Raw genomic sequence first — 20,505 nt, forward strand, 5'->3', positions numbered from 1 at the left:
AAGACACAGATACACACGTGTGCACGGGCAGAGGGACCCATGCACACCCTGCTTTTCCCATGCCACTGGGGCTGTTCCAAGAAAAAACAAGAAAACAAAAGAATGAGCAAGAGAACAAGAAAAGAACGAAAGAACAAAACAAAGGATTTTTTAAAATGCCCTCTCCCCACGACCACCACTCCCCTCCACCCCAATCATATCCCTTTTTCTCAATATGGCAAAACAATCCATTTAAATGAAATTTTCCATTTGGCCTCCAAATGCACGGTTTTAAAGTAAAGCTTGCCAGTATTTGCTCTTGAGTATCAAAACAGTAAGTTACAAACGCAGGACTCAATCTGTTTCTGAGTTAGCACTACTGAAAAGAACCTAATTAAATCGGGAAATCACGGGTTGTGTGGGATTATACAAAAAACAGTTTGTTTTTCAAAATTTAGAGATAGCACATAGTCATCTCCAAAGACAGCAGTCTGCTGTTATGACAGCACACTAGCAACAGGTGATAAAATTATGCAGTGGACATAATTAGTTCCTCATTTTCATCCAACCCAGCTCCCAGATTCCAATTTTTATGAACAAGGTTATCTCAGTTTTATCATGGAAAACCACATTCTTTTAAATATTTGTAACTTTTTAAGTTCAGCATTGTTTAATTCAGATAAAAGGAGGAGACATGGAGTCTAAGTGAAATTTGGTTTAAAAGGACTAGAAGAAACTTCCTCTCTAAGTGCCAGCATTTCAAAGCCAGTGCTGTTGAGACTTTCTCACTTGAGAATGAGGTGGTGAAATTCAGCACTGTCTTGTTTGAAGACATGCAGATTTTGGAGCCAAATTCAAAATTAAGAGCACAATCATGAGTTATCATGTTTGAAAATTTCCCTCCTATTTCTTTTCATTGCTCTCCTTCCTGCACTGAAATGCTGAAACCTTGAATGCTAAAAAACCTCCCACAACTTCATTTCTGTCAGCAGACTGCAGAGAAACATCTTGATAATATTTCATGGGGCTGACACATCCTCATTCTGGTATTATGGCTGTTGAAGACAAATTGTCAAACTCCTACACATTTCCAACATATTGGTTCTGATTTATTAAACCAGTAATTTTGAAAGCTATTACAGAAGACTAGATTTTATCCAAATTCCTGTTCAGCACTGGGGAAATGGGGAAGAAGAGTTTAATACATTTCATATTATACACTATCCAGAGATTGTGTGCTTAAATAATTTTTAATTAATGGTATTAAATTGTTATTTATCCTGTAGTTGAACCACAAATATGCTTGTTGGCATTCTAGATATGAATATTTCAGGCTATTCTGGCTAGGCATGTGTGGTATGCTGTGTTTTATTTTAGTTTTCCTTCTGTGGGCAAGTGTCATCCCTAGGAGAAATCTGCTATCTGATCAAAGTTGATATGAACTTCAAATGGGATTTTAGAATTATTTTTATGATACTGACTTAAAGCTCCTACTCCCATCATGACTGGTTTGCTTTGTTTGCAAGAGCACAAATACCTTATAAATCCTGTACATCAGAAATTATTAATTCCTTTTTTGCCTTTGCTTTCATCTGCCCTCTTCCAGGATATATCTTATGCATGCTTCCCCACCTTAATAAATGTAAGTATTTAGAAAAAGATAGAATTCAAAATGAAGGGGAGATGAAGGATTTTGTGGGGAGCTGGAAATTATAGATTTTATCTATACTGTCTGTATACCCCAGGGTTTTCATGGGCAAGCTAGCACCTTTGCTTTCTGTAGCAGCTCCAGGGTGCCAGCCAGTTTGAGCCCTGCTTGCTCCCTGAGAGCACTGTGTGCTTCTCACATTATTTTGCAACCCTCACATCATGAAGGACAGAATTATTCCCTAGGCATGACTTGGCTCCCTTCTGCTAAACCTTGTTACATACTGAGAGGGGAACATTCTCTCTGTTTGGAACCCATTGGTCTACAAGAAAAATCAGACAAGGAATCAAAAGTTTATTATAATCAGAGTATACCAGACTACACACTGAAATCTGAAAAGCAGTATCAGGGAACAAGCAAGTCAAAACCAAGTCTACTTTGGGAACTTTGCCACCTTTCCATAAGTTTGAAGAACGCCTGAGGTAAAGGATTTCCCAGAGACCGTTAGCAATGAAAGGCACACGGATAAGATGTTTAGAAATATAAATAGGCATTCATTAAGAAAACTGCAAAAAGTACCTTTGGTCATATTAAAAGTACCCTTAGATATATTAACAGTATCCTCATTAGCCTCTTATATGACTCAGAGAAACAGTGCAAAATACCATTCTCAGGAGAATGACAGCAAATGTGTTACACAGGTTGATGATACTTCTGTTGATGTACAAGTGTGTTTCTTCTCCCTCCATCTCCCTCCATCCTCAAACTAGCCTGTAACTTACTTCTCATTTTATACAATCACCTGCTGCTACCTCTGCTGCACTAAATACTCAGGAAGCGAAAATGTGTCCTCCAAATACCACAAATGCTAAAGCTTCAAGCGACGGCAATTTGAACATGGAGTAAAACCCCACAGCCCATACTTCAGGAGGCAGAGCTATTACTGCAGACCACAAGGAATGTAACACCACCACCAGGAAAGAAAATGCCTCCCTGGCTTGGTTTCCACCAGGTGTCAACTTTTATGGGCCCTTTCCCCACTTTATAAAATGCTCACAAAGTTAGAATCAGGCTCACAAGCAAAAAGACAAAGTCACAGTAGCAGATGCTGTGCAAGTACTAATGATAAGAGATTTTACATGTGCCTGTCAACTACAAAAAGCAGTGGAGAGTAGAAGATATAATAAACATAGAATTTTCCCTCCTCACATCATCACAGACATACACATACTTGCTTAAGTGCAGCACTAAAAAACCTAGATGAGGGAAGAATGGTAATTGCAGGAACCTTTGGGAATTTAAAAAACTGACCTCAAAAGACAGGGAGCAGGGCAGTTCAGCTGGCTGCTGAAAGAATAAATAGTACATCAACAACTGAGACTGCTAGGAAGAATTGCTATTCAGCTGCATCCAGCAGAAGGAAAGTTATGCTGCCCCTAGGAGAGAGGGCAGAGAACAGATTGAGCACTGAAAAGCAGAAAATCCTTACACTTCTTGCAGTTAATGATTTTCACATGCATTAACTCATTTTCAAATTTTTGTTGAGCATATTGAATTATCTGGGTGCAAGGCAGAGGGTAGTAAAAGGAACAAGATTCTCCTCATTGCTATGCTCTCAGAGTTGAGACTGGCTCTGTTTTTTCCTGTGAAGAAGGATTCTATTGGCAAAGGCACATTAGCTTCTGTCCTACTCTCAGAAAATTCCTGGTGCTGTGTTCTGGAGAAGGAAAAGAGAAAAAGGGAAAAGGAACCATGCAAAGCACGCAAGCTACTCAAATCCTTTTGGGCTCCAGTGCCTCAAACATGAGATCTGAGTGCTGGAAATCTGGTCTTTTAATTGCATCAACTTTGACACCCAAGTAGGGGCAATAAAGAAATTTCCATGCCAATGATTTTAGCACAAAATAACAAGTAATGCCAGTAACTCCAGTTAAAAAAAAAAAAAAGGAAAAAAAACCAGCAAATGCACACACACACACACACACATCTGCTTTCTGTAGAAAACCTCGATGCTTCGTTACAAAGCTTCTGGCAGAGAGCTGAAAACTTCTTGGGTTTTCAATGAACCTTGGAGTTGTTAAGTTTAATGGTGTTCTAGTCATGTTTGGGACTGAAGTTTGGGTACTGTGGGAGTGAACTTCCTGGAAGAAAGCTAAGGCATTCAGGCAAGTTCTATGGCTGGAGTTAGAAAGCATTTTTAAGGTGTCACCTTTCATATTCAGGCACCCACACTGGAAGCTGGGTGTTTACGTCCCACTCCTGACCCTTTGTTGCCTGCAAGGATTTCTGCAACTTTGCTTCACATTGATGTACCCACAGCAGAGTGCCAAGGATGTTGATAGTTTGGCACCTAGTCACATTCTATTTCTGACAGGTTAAACCAGAGGGAGTAAATCACTGTCATGTCTCAAAGCACTCTTTTTTTTCTTTTCTGTTTCCCATGTCTATTTTGACAGCCAATGAATTATTCTGCTTATTCTGCTCTCAGCCTAACAGGATGCACTATATGAAAAAGTTACAGCCTGTCACAATCCTGAAAATAATTTGCTGGGTATCATTTTACTCCCCTTGACTATCCAATGTGTTTGTCTCCAATCACTAAGTAAGGCAAAAGCAGTAAGTATTTTTGCTAACATTTAAAAAGTTGATGGAATCCAAGGAGCTTTAGCTACCCTTTCAATACGACTGCTTTGTTTTTAAAAATGTTAAGTAACCACATTTCCCAGCTGGAGACTAGTTTATCAGTCAGCGCTGGAAACTTACTCCTTTATCAACACAAAATGCTTCAAGGACAGAAAACAAAAACAATGCTGTAGGATGCAGTACCAAGAGCACGGAGAATTTAGGCAGTGATAGCAAGTGAAAATGGAATTCGGCAACCACACTAGAGCTCAACAGCAATTCAAACTTAGTGATCCCAAGTTTCACTTTATGTCTTCTACAAAATATATTAAATATGAATAATGTCAACAACAATAACATGATTAACTAAAATAATTCAATATCCAAAGTGATATAAGGTCAGACTTAAGAAAGAGGGGTGGAAAATCACAGAATTTCAGAAGATTCTGAGTTGGAAGGGACACACAAGGATAATTGAGTTCAGCTCTTAAGTGAATAGCCCATAGAGGAATCAAACCCACAACCTTGGTGTTATTAGCACCATGCTCTAGCCAACTGAGCTAATAATAATTTTCTTTCAAAACTAGGTTGCATAAGGTCTTGGGCAACCTGGTCTAGTGGGAGGGGAGGTGGGACTAAATGATCTTTAAGGTCTATTCTAACCCCTTAACATTCTATGATTCTATTATAAAACCTAAAGGCCCACATGTAACGATATATTGTCTCCAATACTTTATTTTTAATTTATTTTTTGCTTTTGAAAATCAGAGAGAGGAAAACAAGCAGGTGTTATGCAATTAATTAAGCTCTCGTGTAAATTCATTTACCAGGATTGTGTATACTAAACCATCTTGTCTAAGGACACAGAGAGCCATGTGGAAGTTTAAAATCATGAACTACTGTCATCTGATACAAGCCCCAAACCTGCAACACCCAAGTTTATTTAAACTGAAAGGATGACAAACATGAAAGCCAAGCACTCCTACTCCTTTCAGCCTTTCCTTCATTGTACCACCAGCCAAAAGGGTCTTGGACTCTCTATAAAATGTTTGGCAAACGAAGGCCCTGTTAATTGACAAGCTATTGCTTTTACTGCTTCCTACCACAATTTGTGGGAATCTTTTAGACCCGAATCAATTCTGCACACAAGCGTTCCCATGAGATGCCACATGCATTCCCATTTGAGGCCACTTACAAGTGCTACAGCCTCTCTCATAAAAGCTTTGTCTTCACTGGGAACTTCTGGAACCACATGCAACCCTTTCATCCCCTGATAGACAGCAAGTTCTTGTTTTGCTTGTTTGTTTGCTTGCTTTAACCAGGTTCTTTGTTTTCTGCCATCTTACTGCTTTGTCTTTAAGATAGATCCTTGCCTTTGCAAGGAGTGAGTTAAAGCAGAGATGTTTGCAGTCCTCATTGCACCCCAATGCCAATAAAAAATAGTCCCCTCATCAGAAGCTGCCTGTTAAGAGCTCTCCTTTATTGCTAAAGCTCAGTGTAGTTAATTCTTCTTTGTCAGTAAGAATAATCAATCTCAGCCTGTTAATTAGGAAAAGTTTAAGAGGGGACAGACACCTGACAGCATAAGCTCTGTTCCTTTTCTGTCAGGAACAACAGCAACTTGCACTCGTGGTATAAGCCCTTATTATCACCATTTAAAAGTGGTCAGACTGCATTATTGTTTTCTTTATATGCTTTAGGAATGCAAAACCCTGCTTTGTGTATTTATTTCCTTTAAATGACAAGAAGTCCTGGACACTTTTTCTCTGTTCGGCAATGCCCCGTTCAGGAGTGTTGTTAATCAGCGTTCATTTGGGCCATTCAGGTATCCAAGAAGCTTTAAGTCTTTCATGGCTTCTAGTATCACTAAATTCATTCATTATCACAATACCATCTTTGATCATAAAAAGACTGGAAAAACAGTTCCTGTCTAAACAAAAGCTTTATAAAGTTAGAGCACCTTCCTCCAATTTCTCAGCATTTCTGCCCTCCTTTTCTAACAGGAAAGATTCCCCACAGAAATCTGCCAGATCATGCTTTCATCTTTCTTCACATTCTTTTTCCACATTTTTTTTTCTCTCAGGGACAGAATACATGTCCTTAGAATATAAAGCACAACAAGCACTCATCTTTTACTGCTGCCCGCACATGCCATCCCAGAAACAGTACCTGGGGTAGTGCTACCTGTAGGAAACCATGGACAAGGAAGAGCAGCTGGAGGCAGACTCCTCTGACTGCACAGCCGGAGGAACAGGGACCATGCTGAGGCTTGGAAGGCAGATTTGAGCTGAACCCTGAAGAGTAGGAGGGGCAAGAAAAAAAGGCTCCAAGGAAGGAAGGGATATGAGAAAGAAGCTGTGTGTTCTGAGCCCATGATCCTTACAGAGTAATCTAGACCTTCAGGATGCTGCTCAATACCGCTGTTCCCTTGGGAATGCACCCAAACAGGCACAGTCTCTCGCTGCATACAAAGACTCATTTGATCCTCATCAAAATTAAAAGTATGATTTTAGGGTTTCTGCAGTTGGAGCAGGGAACACACTCTGAGTAGGTCAGCTAGGAAACTCTGCAGGTAGGGAAGATGTAGGATGAAAGTCAAATATCCACAGAGGCAGGAAATGAGACCTTGACACAGAAAAATGCTTCCCAAATTCTAAGATCTGAAGTGTTTATGAATAAAAATTATTTACACCGAATAACCCCACTGAATCATGCCCACTTGCACTGTTATACCATAGTTTACTTCTATTTCAGAAAAATTGTGAATAGTTCTTTATTTAACTTTGTTTAACTTTGCTTCTTGACTCTTATTAAAAGAATTTTTAACTTTTCCTCAGAGACATGTTTTTTGAGAGAAATCAGAAAAAAAAAAATTAAATGGCTATTCATGTTGATAAAAGAAAAAAAACCACTATTTTTAACCTTTTCTTTTTAAATGTCCAAATTTTTTTTAGACATTGGGATGTCCAAAATTAAGGGAATTTAATATTTTAGACATGGCCCAGGTAGTGTACAATCCCCATGAAAGTGGGTATACTTTTTGAAGCCTCAAGAAAATCAGATAAAGAAAATAATAATAATAATAATAATAATAATAATAAAAACACCAAAAAAACCCAAAAACAGAAGAATGCCTGTGTCTCCATGCTGCATTATTTTTCTCATTGAAGTTCAGAACATACAAAGTCCTTGCTCTCCCACACCCACCTCCACAACCACACTTCACCTACCTGCAGGACTGTTTTTTCATTAGGCTACTGGGAAAGCCAAACACTCTCTAGCCTTGCATAAAATCTGCAGACAAACTTATGGAGTGTTCCCAGAGAGACACAGTGACCAACCCTCCATTTCCCATTTCTGAGCACTCCCTGGTCTCCATTTGCACCCACACATAAACCAATCACTTTTCTAATGTCACAAACTTGGAAGATGTGAACGTTGCTCCTACCAAAAGACCAACTCATTGCTTTTCCATCCCTCACTACAACTCCTTTTCTCTGTTTCTTAGCCCCAGAGTAAGGGCAGACAGTGTCTGCTGCAGTTTGGAGCTGAATCAAAGCAGCTGAAGTACATGGAAATTTGGGAAGATCAGTATTTGGCACTGCACTAAGGATGGATATTTGAATTTGAATTATCCTCAGCCATCACTGAGGATACATTTAATTGCGCATTCCCCCGAGTCTCCCAGTAGACTGGCGTACCTTCCCCACTGTCCTTTGTGGTGGGAATGTATTCCAGCAGCTCCCAATACCGGTTAAAGCCAAGCCTTTAAAGCAGTATCAGGGTGCTTAATCACTCAGCTGACTGGAGGCAGGATCGGCCTTGGCTATCTTCAGCCATCTCTGAGGCCAGGAGTTGGGTAGGCTCCCCCTCTAGTTAGTGGAGAAAGATAAGCATCTGCAGAGAGTAATCCATCCCACCTCTCTCTCTGAATTAACTGAAGAGGAGCCCAGATAAGTAGTTCAGATCAGACACATTACTTCTGAATAGCTGCAGCTAGACAAGATTAATTCCACCCTCAGCATCCAAAACACTAACATATGTAGCTTCTTATTACTTATCACAGTTGAAACGTCTGTTACTCATTGATTTAGAAACAGATTTTGCCTTTGTGATTTCCTTTTCTTTGTGCAAAACTTTTATTATTCAGTACTTGTATCCTAGCACTCAGGAATATAAGTGACAAGACATTTCCTGCACGCACACACCCACAAGTGCACCTGCAGACCAGTAGCTGGGCACATCTGGAACCCCTCTGAGCAGTGGTTTAAAAGCCCCCAGTGATGCAAAGGAGATTGAGCAGAGGCTGCTTTTTGACTCGGCTTTCCAAGAGCCTCCAATCCCTGTGCCATGCTTCCAGCTATTTGGATTTTATTTGTTCCAAATAATTTTGGAAGAGCAGCTAAGAGAACAGCATCGCTTTTGTGAAACGATGCTGTTCAGGGACCAAACAGACGTAACCACCCTGCTGATGGTCATCCCCGGGACACGTCTCTGCAGGACAGACAGACAGACAGCGCGACCTTTCCCACTCCCAGCTCTCAGCTGCGGCAGGGATGCCACAACCCAGCCTCCATTTCCCAAGCGAGTCCGCTTCCCTTCTCCCTGCAGGGGTGCGGAGCAAGGCGGGCGCGGGCTGCGCGCTCCCAGCGTGGCGATGCCTCGCACGGCCGCATGCCTCGCATGCCACGACGCGCAGCGCCCACGGTCCGGGCAACAGCGCTCGGAGCACTCAAAAGGCGCTACTTATGAGTTCGGATACTACCACCTAAAGATAAGCTTCTCCATGGTTACCGCTCTCACGCAAGGTCACTTTCCTGCCAAACCTCCTCTCCTCCCTCCCTGGCTCTGTCTCCTTCCCCCTCCACATTTTTTTTTTCCCAAACGTGCTACATCAAAGAAGAAAATGAAAACATTTACGATAATCACAGTCTGACTATTTTAATGCAGGCTGTAGGAAAGGAAACATGTAAGCCAAGTGCTCTTACTGTGCAAGCAGAAACACACTCTCGACCTCATAAAAGTAGTATCTGAGAAATAACACTTGATTAAAGAAGCCAGTCCTTCATTTAAGTAGGTGCTTATGGTAGGGAAAACAGCCAGGGTTTCTCTAGAACAGGCCACTGGCCTATCACGAAAAGCAGGAACAGGCCAGACAGATGAATTATTGCGAGACAGCTGGGTTTCAGCCGGGGTGCGAGGAGATCCCTATTATCCCGTCCACCTTTCCTTCACAAATGCCTCTCCCCAGAGAAACTGAGTCATTAAAAGCCAGCTCGTTCGCTCCTGACAGGCAATATGCATTGAGTGAGAGGTGATACATTCTCATTTTCAGCAAGAAATCGTAGTCGCCCCAAGGAGCAGCTCACTTAGGAGTGCGGTAATGGAATACAGGGCCTTTCATCTCCACCTCGCCGCCGCGAGTGCAGCCTGGCGTGGCAACAACCTCAAAGTTATTAGTTAATGGCTTGTTTCGCTGACCTCCGTGAAACCAGGCTGGGAGGTTAGGTCTAGTTTTCAGGAGACAATAGCTAGGACCACAAGTGGTGTTAAACAGGAGCCACATTAATGAGCTGGTCACCAGGCAGGTAAGGACCCAGGGAATTGCCCAGGTGTAGCCATGCCTGCTTTCTCTGCCCTTCAGGGCCATGGAACACACAGGAAGCCCTGCAACTGGCCAGCCTGCTCCACCAAGATGGGGACCCCCAGCTCCCAAGATCCCAGTTTTGTCCTCATTTGCACAAACTATGTCTTAACAACAAATAAACAAACAACAGCCATTTCGCATTCTTTGGGAGCTCAGTAGTATCTAGTATGCACCACTTGGAGCTGATAATACCACAAACCTGAACTACCAAAGTGCTGCCCAAAAATGTGTTCCAGATCTGAAAATGTGTACTTTCTTCTGGGTGCATCATTTTGCAACAATAAAAATACTTTATTTAAGTAATTCCTCATTTTAATACATTTAGTGACTGCAGATCAACCCTACATCTCTCCAGGAACAAAAAGCACAGCTATCCCTCTTTACTTTCCTCCTGTTCAATGGCACCTGCAGTCCCAAGTTTAAGCTACCCCTGGGACAGTGATGGGCTGTGGAATCCAGAATCATCCATCATTTGAAGAGCTTGCTCCCAAGAAATGCAGAATTCACCCTGAAGTGGGAGTAGCTGGAATCCTTATACAATCATCCCCAAAATACCTTAGCAATACTTTGTGCTCCTTCCCATGCCAAGATTCCATGAAAGACTGAAATCCCAGAAGAAATCTAACTTGGGTTGAAGAGCTTCCCTCCATCTGTTTAAGCCTGCACAAATTACAGCACATCACACACAAGCTTGTTTCCATCACTTCTCATCACTAGATAGGTATCTTCAAATAAGACATCCATCCAACTGCTTAGATAAGAGATTCACTGAGGACCCATTCCCAAAAGGGAATGGATGCAAAGCAGGCAGCAAACTGCTGTCACAGCCCTGAGGATGCTCCCTTTACTTACTTCAAATTTAAATCACACAAGAATTAGCACAGTCTCCAGTTCTGGGGGAAACTGCAAGAGGGTAAAAAAGGCTCTGCAGAGAGAGGGAAGGGAGGTCTGGTGTGGCTTACACATACATGGCACTTCTTTAGCTGTCAGAAAGATCCAGACTGAGAGCTGGACATTTTATACAGATGTCATTAACCTTCAAAACAATCATGCTGTTTTTCTTGGAAGGGATAGTTAAGTGGCTTTAAACTTCTTACTCTCAATAGTTGATGCATTTCCTTCTCTAACCAAGAGATTGGTAACTCTCAAGGTCAGACCTTCAGGTGTTACCCTTTATTCCTTTATTTCTTTACACTGCTCTCCCCAGGTATCTCCCAGCAATGCTCTTCTCAGCACAGAAGCTTTTGATAGTCAGAGAACAAAGGAAAGTTGGTCAAGGAGGTGTTGGCACACCAATAACTGGGCAATAGGAAATATCTGTATAGTCCTTATAAAAGAGCAAGGCAGAACCCACATGTCTCCACAGACTTCTCAACTATTCTGCCTTACCCTGAGGAACATAACTAAGGAAAGTCAGAGTGTAAAGATACTGCTTTACAGCTGAAGCTGAAGTGACAGGAGGACCCACCACGTACAGAGGGAGTTCTCAGCCTGGGACTTAAGGCATTCAGCAGAGCAGGAGCCCAGGGCATATACCAGTGTGACATATGTGACAGCATGTTTTCATTATTACTGGATTAAAACTTAAAAAAAATATTACCTGAGCACTCTGATCTCCACAGGAGCAGTGATGACTTAGTGTAAATTAATTTTGCAGATTACCAGGATTTTTTTCCCCACAGAACAGTTCAAGTACTCTGCAGCAGCTTCATTAAATGTGTGTAAAGATACATTATTTTTGAAGTCTATCTTTCTCTCCTTTTTAAATTTTATTTTCATGAAGCAGGAGAACTGTATGTGGTACTGACTGATTTCTTGGCATTCTACTGAAATGTAAAGCCTTACATATTCTGCTGATAACTGTCACACAAATTGCAACAAAAGCAACGATATGAACTTCATGTTTTACTCATCTCACAGATTACAGAAATGAAGCCAAAGTTATCTGCCCCAGCTCATACAGCATTATCCTTTAACTTAATAGAAGTGAAAAAGAAGCCTGCACTCATTACTCAAAGGATGCAATTATTACTTCCTCTCTATATTGTTGCTAGTCAAGAATAAAATCCAGGATATGACCTTTTCATCGAGCGTCAAGCCAAAAATCCACCTGGGACAGCCTCAGGAGGCAGCCCTCATTCTTTCACTCAGTAATTCAGAGCAAAGGCCCTTGCTGCATACAGCTGAAAGGAATCCTTGGAAAAGTTTGCCTTAAGGAAGCATCTAATAAATGCTGATCAATAGATGAAGGGCAAAAAGATTTCTGTCTCCTCCTGCATGATCCTATCACAAAAAAGGCACCACTAATTCAACAGATCAGCGCTCTCCCAAATAACCTGCTCCATCTACATAGAGTGTAAGGTCACAGAAAAGATTATAAACTCAAAATGTGAGTGATACAGTGTATTAATTCCATAAATTCTTATCAGAGACCTGAATTCCAAGAGAAGAAAGCATAATAGTGTTGGATTCCTTATATTTTTGCTTTGTTATGGCAATAATAATGTGCCTTTTGAAGTTCATACAGGGAAATACAATGCCAAAAGGCAAATACTTACAATACAAGAGCACTTGGTACATTTATTTCCTTCAGGCCTAAATTCTTCTCCTTCATTGTAAAGTCTCCCTTCAAACACACAACCTGGAAAACAGCATTTGAATAAGTTTAACTCAGGCAGAATGCTGAGTTTTCTCCCTGACATGCCTCACTGTACAACAATTTGAAAAGTAAATGATACCATCCTCTCTGATACAGAATCATGGAATTGTTTCAGCTGGAAAAGACTTCCAAGATATCAAATCCAGCCTTTGACTGATTACCATCTAGTTAAGTAGACCATGGCACTAAGGGCCACATCCAGTCATTTCTTGAACACCTTCAGGGATAGTGACTCCAACACCCTGGGCAGCCCATTACAAGCTCAACAACCCTTTCCATGCTGAAATTTCTGCTGATGTCATCAGGGGAGACTGAACCTCCCCTGGCACGGCTTAAGACTGTGTCCTTGTGTCCTGTGACTGGCTGCCTGGAAGAAGAAACTAATCCCCCATTGCTACAACCTCCTTTAGTTGGTAGTTGTAGAGAGACAAGCACTTCAGAAGAAAACAAATCACTTCAAAATCCTGAACAAATCCTTGAGAAACTCATGTCTTTGGGGAAGGTGAGAGGGGAAGAAAACATCTTCTACAGCAGACAAATTTGCAAAAATGAAGTCAAGGCTCAGCTAAGTCTCCCATTAGAAGGGCCTTTAAAATAGTTTTTTTGGCTGTTTGCTTTTTAATAATTCATTCTTACTCCCTGAGTGTATCTTAGATATTAGCAGATATTATAACTAATCAAAATATAATAAATCCATTATGTCACAACTGGAGCAGTGCTTACCTTCAAAATCTCTGATAAAATCAAATAAACCTAAAAACCCATGGTAATTTGCCACTGCGCTTCACAAAGGCAACCCATTCTCACTCCCCATCAAAAAGTTAATCTCTTTTACAATTATTCTTATCCTTCACCTCCTAACAAAATCATGGTCATCAGTCATGCAAACCCGCTTTACAGACCCTCTGAAAAAATTACTTAAACACACCTGGGAATATTATCACAGGATATTGCCAATGTATCCCCAGGTCTGCATGTCCTCCGCTAAAACATATTAAATAAATCTTGTGTCATTTTGTTCATTGTGAGTCACCAGCCCACATTTTCGTAACTTGTCGAATATAACAGAGTACGCAGCCTCCCAGGTGATGATGGGTATCATCAGAAATGCAGTTGCACATGTAGAACAGCATCTTAACCATGAAATCTCACCTGGGCACACAGGACAACACATTCCCCTGAGTCTGGAAGGGTTTTTGCAATGAACAACACACTGTACTTCTGATTCTACTATCACTCCTTCCTGGAAAAGAAGCAGATTAGATACATTCATTGTTAGTGTTGTGGTTGCTTTAACAAGTAAAAATTCACAATTAAAGAATTAAAGCCCAGCACATTCTGCAAAGCACTGGGTTTCAAAACGTCTTTTCTTTATGTACCTGCTGCCTGCTATCAGGATTCAGCTTAATCCACAGTCAAAAGACCCACTTCAGTCTCCCTGACTCCAGACATGGGATTTGCCTTAAAATGCATCAGGTAAAAAAAAAAACAAGCATCCTCTTAGGGAAAGGAATCCTGCTTTATCAGGAATCCTTAACCTCAGTAATCTGCCATGCAGCTCTGGTGAAAACAGGCCAGACACAAGGCATTCTCCTCCCTCTTCTATTGGAGGAAAATAGACTTAGAAAACAGATGAAAGCATCTGGTTCTGTAGAGGGGAGACACTTATCTTTGATATTTTGCCTGATAAGTATTAGTAAATTAACATTTCCTGTACTTATTCAAGAAGTCAAGAGTCTTGAACAAACCTGGGTGTGAGGGTCTATGCATAAAAGCTGCTACCTTTTTTTTTCTGCTTACAGCTGTTTGAGGCAAGGCAAAATTGTTTTTGAAATGTGTAAATCTAAGGTAAACAGGATCACTCAGTTTTACATTTAGATACTGAAACAGGCAATAAAGAACGGACCATTTCCAACATATCTAAATTCACAGAATTTCTTTTCATTAAGTGCAAGGATACTGAATACTGCTCCAGCTTCAGTCACCTCAGTGTACTTATTTTCAAAAATGAGTTGGTGTCACAGAGCAGAAGTATTACAGGAAAAGAGAAAAAAATCCTTGAAACTGTCTTCTCTTCCTAAAAGATCTTCATACTCACTAATCTCCTCTTTCCAACTGCCATTCTTAGTAGCTGCCTGAGTGTTACTATTAAAACCAGATGAAATTGTCAGCAAAAATGACAGACTTATTTACAAACATAAGCTAAAATCGCCTACATAATTACATGGTTTGAGCCTGACAAGCGACAATCTTGAAAATGTTACGGTTGCAGATAGCCAAGCTACCAAATATACCATATTGTTAACAGTGCAGGAGTCCAGGAAAAAAAATTTGGTTATGGGTTTTTCTTAAAGAAAGGTAAAACCCATGGACACATACACAGAGAAGTGTCCAGTTACTAAAATAATTTGTATCTCACAAAAGGCTTAGAATGCTGAAGAAATGGACTTACTTTAAGGTCAAGACAGCAGGAAATGGCAAGGCTGTGTACCTTTCCTTCAACAAAGTTTGGGTATTGGAGCAGTCAAGTCATTTAAAACCTATACTTCTGGATATTTGGTTATAGCTGGCTGCATCTGAGTGGATTTAAATTACTTTAAATGCAAGGTCCATATTGTGCTTTGGGCATAAAATATTTCAGGTTATTTGGCTTGGATAAACGAAGGCTCAGGATTTCCTGGGAAAAGCTTACAACTCAATTAGCATGATTTTTATGACATCCTTACCTGGCACTGGTATGTAACGCAGGGATTGCTGGGGAGGTGCCATTTCATGGAGCTGTTGTATGTGTTTCCTCCAAAACTGCAATCTAGAGGATGAGAGAGAAGCCCATCAGTTCAGCTGAACACAATCTTGTGGGAGGCTGCTGCTGAGGATCACAAGGCAGCATCCTAAATGCAAATCACCCTCTCCCCTGGGTTAACAAAAGAGGTAGAGCTGAGAGCTGGGATGAAAAAGAAGGATTGTGTCCTGGGAGGATTGGCAGCGCTGCCTCAGACACCTGCTGCTGATACCCAACTGGCCAAACTCCTTACCAACTCTGACTGGTCAAGACAAACCAAAATCAGTGACAATTCACTTGAAAATGCATGTCAGTACTTACTCTGCAGTCCATTCAGGAACTACTTGGTTAGTCAAGCACTGGAATGGGGAGAGGAAGGAAAGAGGGTAAAAGAAGAGCTGAAGCATTCATCATCTAGCTTGGCCATGCCATCTTCATCCATTAACCAAAGCCCTCGGGAGAGCTCTTTAGGAAGCACAGCTCAGCACGGATGAGCTGACACTGGCAGAGCTACCTCTCCTTTATGCCTTTTCCTATTCCTGACAGGAGGGATCCACATCCACATGAACTAAAAGCCATCAAGTTCTCATGTGTGTGTGGTGAATCTCCGTGGGGAGACGTTTCGGACTGTCATAGAGTTTGGCTTTATTCGTCTTTGTGTGCTGTATGACAGCTTTGTGAACAGAAAATATGTTTGTTTGCCCATGCACTCAATCAACCCACATTTGTTTTGCGCAAAAAGAATTTTCATTGAGCCATTTGGAAAAAAAACAAACACCAAAACAAACATTAATTTTCACATTTTTGATTACATGTTCCTACTAGTTTCCCTTCCTTTTTGGTTTTCTCTTTTGCCGTCTTCTGGTATTTTGCAAAAAAGAAAATCAAAAAATAACACAAAGAAAATAATAAAATAACTCACCAGAGAAGCAAAACCAGAAAGTACTTGTAAAGTAGAAATATAATGTTTGTTTAAAAAGAGTTAGTTTATTAATGCAAAATTGTTTAAACTAAAAAATAATTCTTTGGAGACCTAGAGTGGTTCTGAGAAAAATTTTGGAAATAACACATATCCCATTTTCTGTGGGAAAAATGCCCATTTTCCATTTATTGCTTTTAGGTTTTTTTTCCTAGTATATTTTATTCAAAATTAGCTGGATCAAAGAGCCCGTGAAACCAGCAGGAGTCTTGCCAAAGACTTTGAAACACAGACATGTACACAGAGCTACGGAATCACAAAGCTACAATCAGTCAAACAATGCCCATGGCACCATTCTGTTTCCACACCCTACCTCAGCAACTACTCTTAAGTCTTTCTCTGCTGTGCAGGGTGCACTGTCCTGTTTTGGAATACGTTTTATGTATTTAGAATGTTCTTCTGAAAACAAAGGCAATTTATCAGCCCTACACCACTAAATCTTTGAGCCCACTGTAAAAGAAAACTCAAGAGTCACAGCTCTGAGGTACTCAGGAACTTAAAACCTCCTTAAAATCATTTTGAATTCAACACAAAATTTAAAGGAATCATTATACATAAAGACCATTTGCAAATGTGTTAACTGCCTCCATTTAAATTTCTAAACAACAGAAGACTTGTACTTCAGGATTTGCAGTAATCAGAAATTCTTTTTCCAGGATAAATACAGAGCAACACGGGAGAAATTTGTAGATGCTGTGGCCATTTCATTTACCTAAGCTGAAACTGGTATATTTTGAAAAGAGATGATCAATAGTCTCAAAGTTGGCTCTGATAATTTCATCTTTGACAAACACTGAAAGGCACAAAGTATACATCTGAGTCTCATCTTTTTAAGTAGCAGAGCCCCTATGAAATTATTTTGAATAACAAAGAAATGTTCAGATTCTCAGTGCATTAAATACAGTTCTCTGACCTCTCATACATGCAGAACAACACATCAAGACAGGAGTATGAAGCCTTATACTCCTCTTATGCATTTTGAAGTTCCATTCTGAAAAACACTGAGTTAATCTTGCAGCACAGTCTCACTCACTGAAAACCCTGATGAATGCAGGGCCTATTCAATGTGTTTAACACTCCCAAGTTGCTGAAGCCCAAGTCATACTGGTCCCAGTCTGAGAAACAATTTACAAGTGTGCAGGACACTCAGTATGCAATGAGCTGTGTTGTTAAATATCTGTGTGTGTATTTGATAAGAATCAAGAATCAGGGGTTAAGTTGGACAATAACAACTGCAAAATACCTGACATATTTGCTCAGCAATTATGTTCTTTAATGCAAAATGTTTCCTCTATAAGAAAGCTAATGACCCTGGGCTAATCTGCATGTACAGATGTGCATATTAATCTGAAATTTTCAGCTCAAGGATTAGTCTGGTCGACAAAGCATGAAGGTGGTGCACTCGTGCAGTCAGTACTGCTCTTCCTTGAAGTGCATATCCAAGCTATGCTTCAAAATCCTCTGCCCTGCAGCACCAGCCATTGTCCCTGTGGGAAGCAGCAAGGGGATGGCAAACCAGAAACAACCATGGTAAGGTGAGTCTGCACGCACCCAAAGGGAAGTTTAAGAATGGGAACCAGAATGGAAAACACTGCAGAAGCACTGGAGCTACTAAGACTGCTCTCAGGCTTTGGCATGGGCCAGTGGGCTGAGTGAGGGAGGCAGAGCAGCATCCACCCAACACCAGTGCGGGGCATGGTGGGAGCTGGATTTCAGCAGATGCTCAGCAGGAGGAGCATGAAGGAAGGGGAGAGTTAGCCAATATAGCAAGCAGCCTCGGGGAGAGATGGGGGAAGGCTGAATGTCAGGCAAAACTGAAAGGGGTAAGAAAGGAGTTTTACAATCTTTGAGTGATGCTTTAACCTGTCTCTGACCACAGGTGTGCCCTGACACTCTGCCCTTTGGACACGTCAGAGCTACACCCACTACTCACTCTTCAAAAGGAAAAAGAAACAAAGCCCACATACCAGCTAGTTTTCCTGAACCTCACTTTCAGTGTACAAATCTCTCAGCTGACTCTTGCAAACATATAGCCAGACTTTCCTAGTCCCCCTACTCACGGAAATTTCTGAGCCTCACCTAAATTCATCTGAATGAAACCTGCTGCCTTCTATGTGTCAGCTCAGTCAAGCCATTCTGGCTCATCCATGGTTAAAGGTCCACCATATTTGGCCTGGAAGGCAGAAGTCACTGAATATTTTGTGTTCAAAGGCATCAGCAAAGTCCTTGATGTCAACTTCCACAAAAGAGTATGACGGGGAAGATACTTGAAGTTCCTAAAAAGCTTTTAAGATTTGTTTTTTCTCTCCAAAAGCCCTTTGGAAATATTAGTACATTAACTTACTTTCTCCATCCACCATTCAAAAGAAGAGCAGAAGAAAATAATATATCAAGAAAGATCAGAGCTTAGGACTATCACTTAAACACTATTTACTTACTTCTGCCTGAATACCTACTTAAAGAAAACTTTAACAGGGTTACAGAGGAAGTTTTCAAGAAGGGAACCCAAAAAGCCTGAGAACGCTCTAAGGAGTGTGTTAAAGATTTGACATTAGTAAGTAAATTTGATCCTCTCTCATATTCCCCATAAGGAAAACCTTTAGGATTCCACCTATGGAAGGAAGTTAAATATTAGTAGTCTACATCAATTTTAAAAATGCTAAGGTGATTCACATCAGTCAAGGAGTGTGTCCTAATTTTTCAGTCTTTCCTGCTCCTTTCTTTAAAAATAGCTGGTGTTTTATTAATGTAAAATATTAACTCTCAGTTAGTTGTAGGTTTTGTTGCCATTACCTCCTTCAACCCAAATAGTTCAGATAAGTCCTGGATAAACATGCAAGCCTAAAGTTGCTTATCTGAATCTAACCAAACCACTAAATACTTTGAAGTTGGTCAATTGTGGCATATGCAGTAGAAACTAATGGTAATTACCTTACAGTCACCTCTTAAAGGCAAAATGATCCTCCAGATTTAGTTCTTTTGGCACAAAAACCCAGATGCTAAAATGGTTAAATAACTTCTACTATAATTATTTAGCTACTTTGTTTCAAAATTGTGCATGCCATACTTGGGCACCTTTGTTTCAAATATAATAAACCAACCCTTGGCCAATTTAATTTGAAAGACCTATTTCATTCTAAAACAAGCATCCTCACAGAGAATTGGACTAGAATAACAAAAGAGGCAAATTATAGCAGATTTTTCTATTGGCATGTGGACAAGCTGATGATCAGGAAGCCATTTGTCTTTCCAAATCGTACAACTCTGATAAATGACCCTTTTTTCTTCTTCCCCAGATACGCACCCACAGAACAGTACCATGAAGATAGGAAAATTGACCGTAACAGACACTTTAGTAGTGCTAAAGCTCAGCCAGTGTCCTCAGGAGTTCATTAAAAAACAACTCTTTATTACTCAATTTGACATTGCCTAATTAGATTCCAGAAGAAACTTGTGCTTATTTTAGTCTAATGAGAATTTTATAGACAAGTCATTTCCTTATTCTCCCAAGAGAAAGTGATAGATTGGTGCACAATAGACTGGCTCCTCATCCCTCATTTCTTCAGCATCTTTCTTCTCCTACTAAGCCTTTTTTTTGCTTTCCCTCCGCTTTCTGTTTAAAAAACGTAACCTCTCTATTGGCATGGAAAATAAACATTAAGAAAAAGAAAAGAGTCAGAAGACATGTTTTATTTAGTGTTTGATAAATTAATCCTCAGGGAGGGATCCAGGCATGCTAACACTACATACCAGTTCTAGCCAAAAAAAAAAAAAAAAAAAAAAAAGAGCCAACCTCAAAACCCTAAACAAAAAAACCCCACCAGCAATAAACTTGCACATTCTGCAGTATTTCCCCAGCATGAAATCAGTTAGCCAAAATAAAAGAACTGTGAATCACACATATACCTATTATGAAATATATTTTCACATGTCGTAGTGATGGTAGAGCCACTGACAGCTACCAGAAAATTAAACTTCCTGTTGAGTAACCCTGGTCTTCATTTGTCAACACAGAAGCATGAAAACATATACAAAACTTCCCATGCTTATCAAGTCTAGCTCTAAACATCCAAACTCTTTCCTGTGTAACCAAGTACAAGCAAACCTATTTGCAGCCAAGCCATGGCAATCACAATACCCAAGGGATGCACAGGGGCCATATAAAGGCTCCCCAGCACAGCAGAGTCAG

General features: G+C 40.5%; 1 protein-coding gene across 1 annotated transcript in view; it reads right to left on the reverse strand.

Annotated features, from left to right (window-relative positions):
• Positions 1 to 20,505, reverse strand: part of BMPER (BMP binding endothelial regulator) — a 147,621-nt gene that overhangs the window by 96,030 nt on the left and 31,086 nt on the right. Inside the window, exons 4-6 of the mRNA XM_063406681.1 lie at positions 15,282 to 15,364; positions 13,708 to 13,798; positions 12,455 to 12,537 (exon numbers count right to left, since the gene is read on the reverse strand). Of these exons, the coding sequence (XP_063262751.1) occupies positions 12,455 to 12,537; positions 13,708 to 13,798; positions 15,282 to 15,364 (257 nt within the window). The remainder of the gene's footprint in view (positions 1 to 12,454; positions 12,538 to 13,707; positions 13,799 to 15,281; positions 15,365 to 20,505) is intronic.

This window comes from Prinia subflava, chromosome 1 (assembly GCF_021018805.1).
Source record: "Prinia subflava isolate CZ2003 ecotype Zambia chromosome 1, Cam_Psub_1.2, whole genome shotgun sequence".
NCBI classification, from domain to species: Eukaryota; Metazoa; Chordata; class Aves; order Passeriformes; family Cisticolidae; genus Prinia; species Prinia subflava.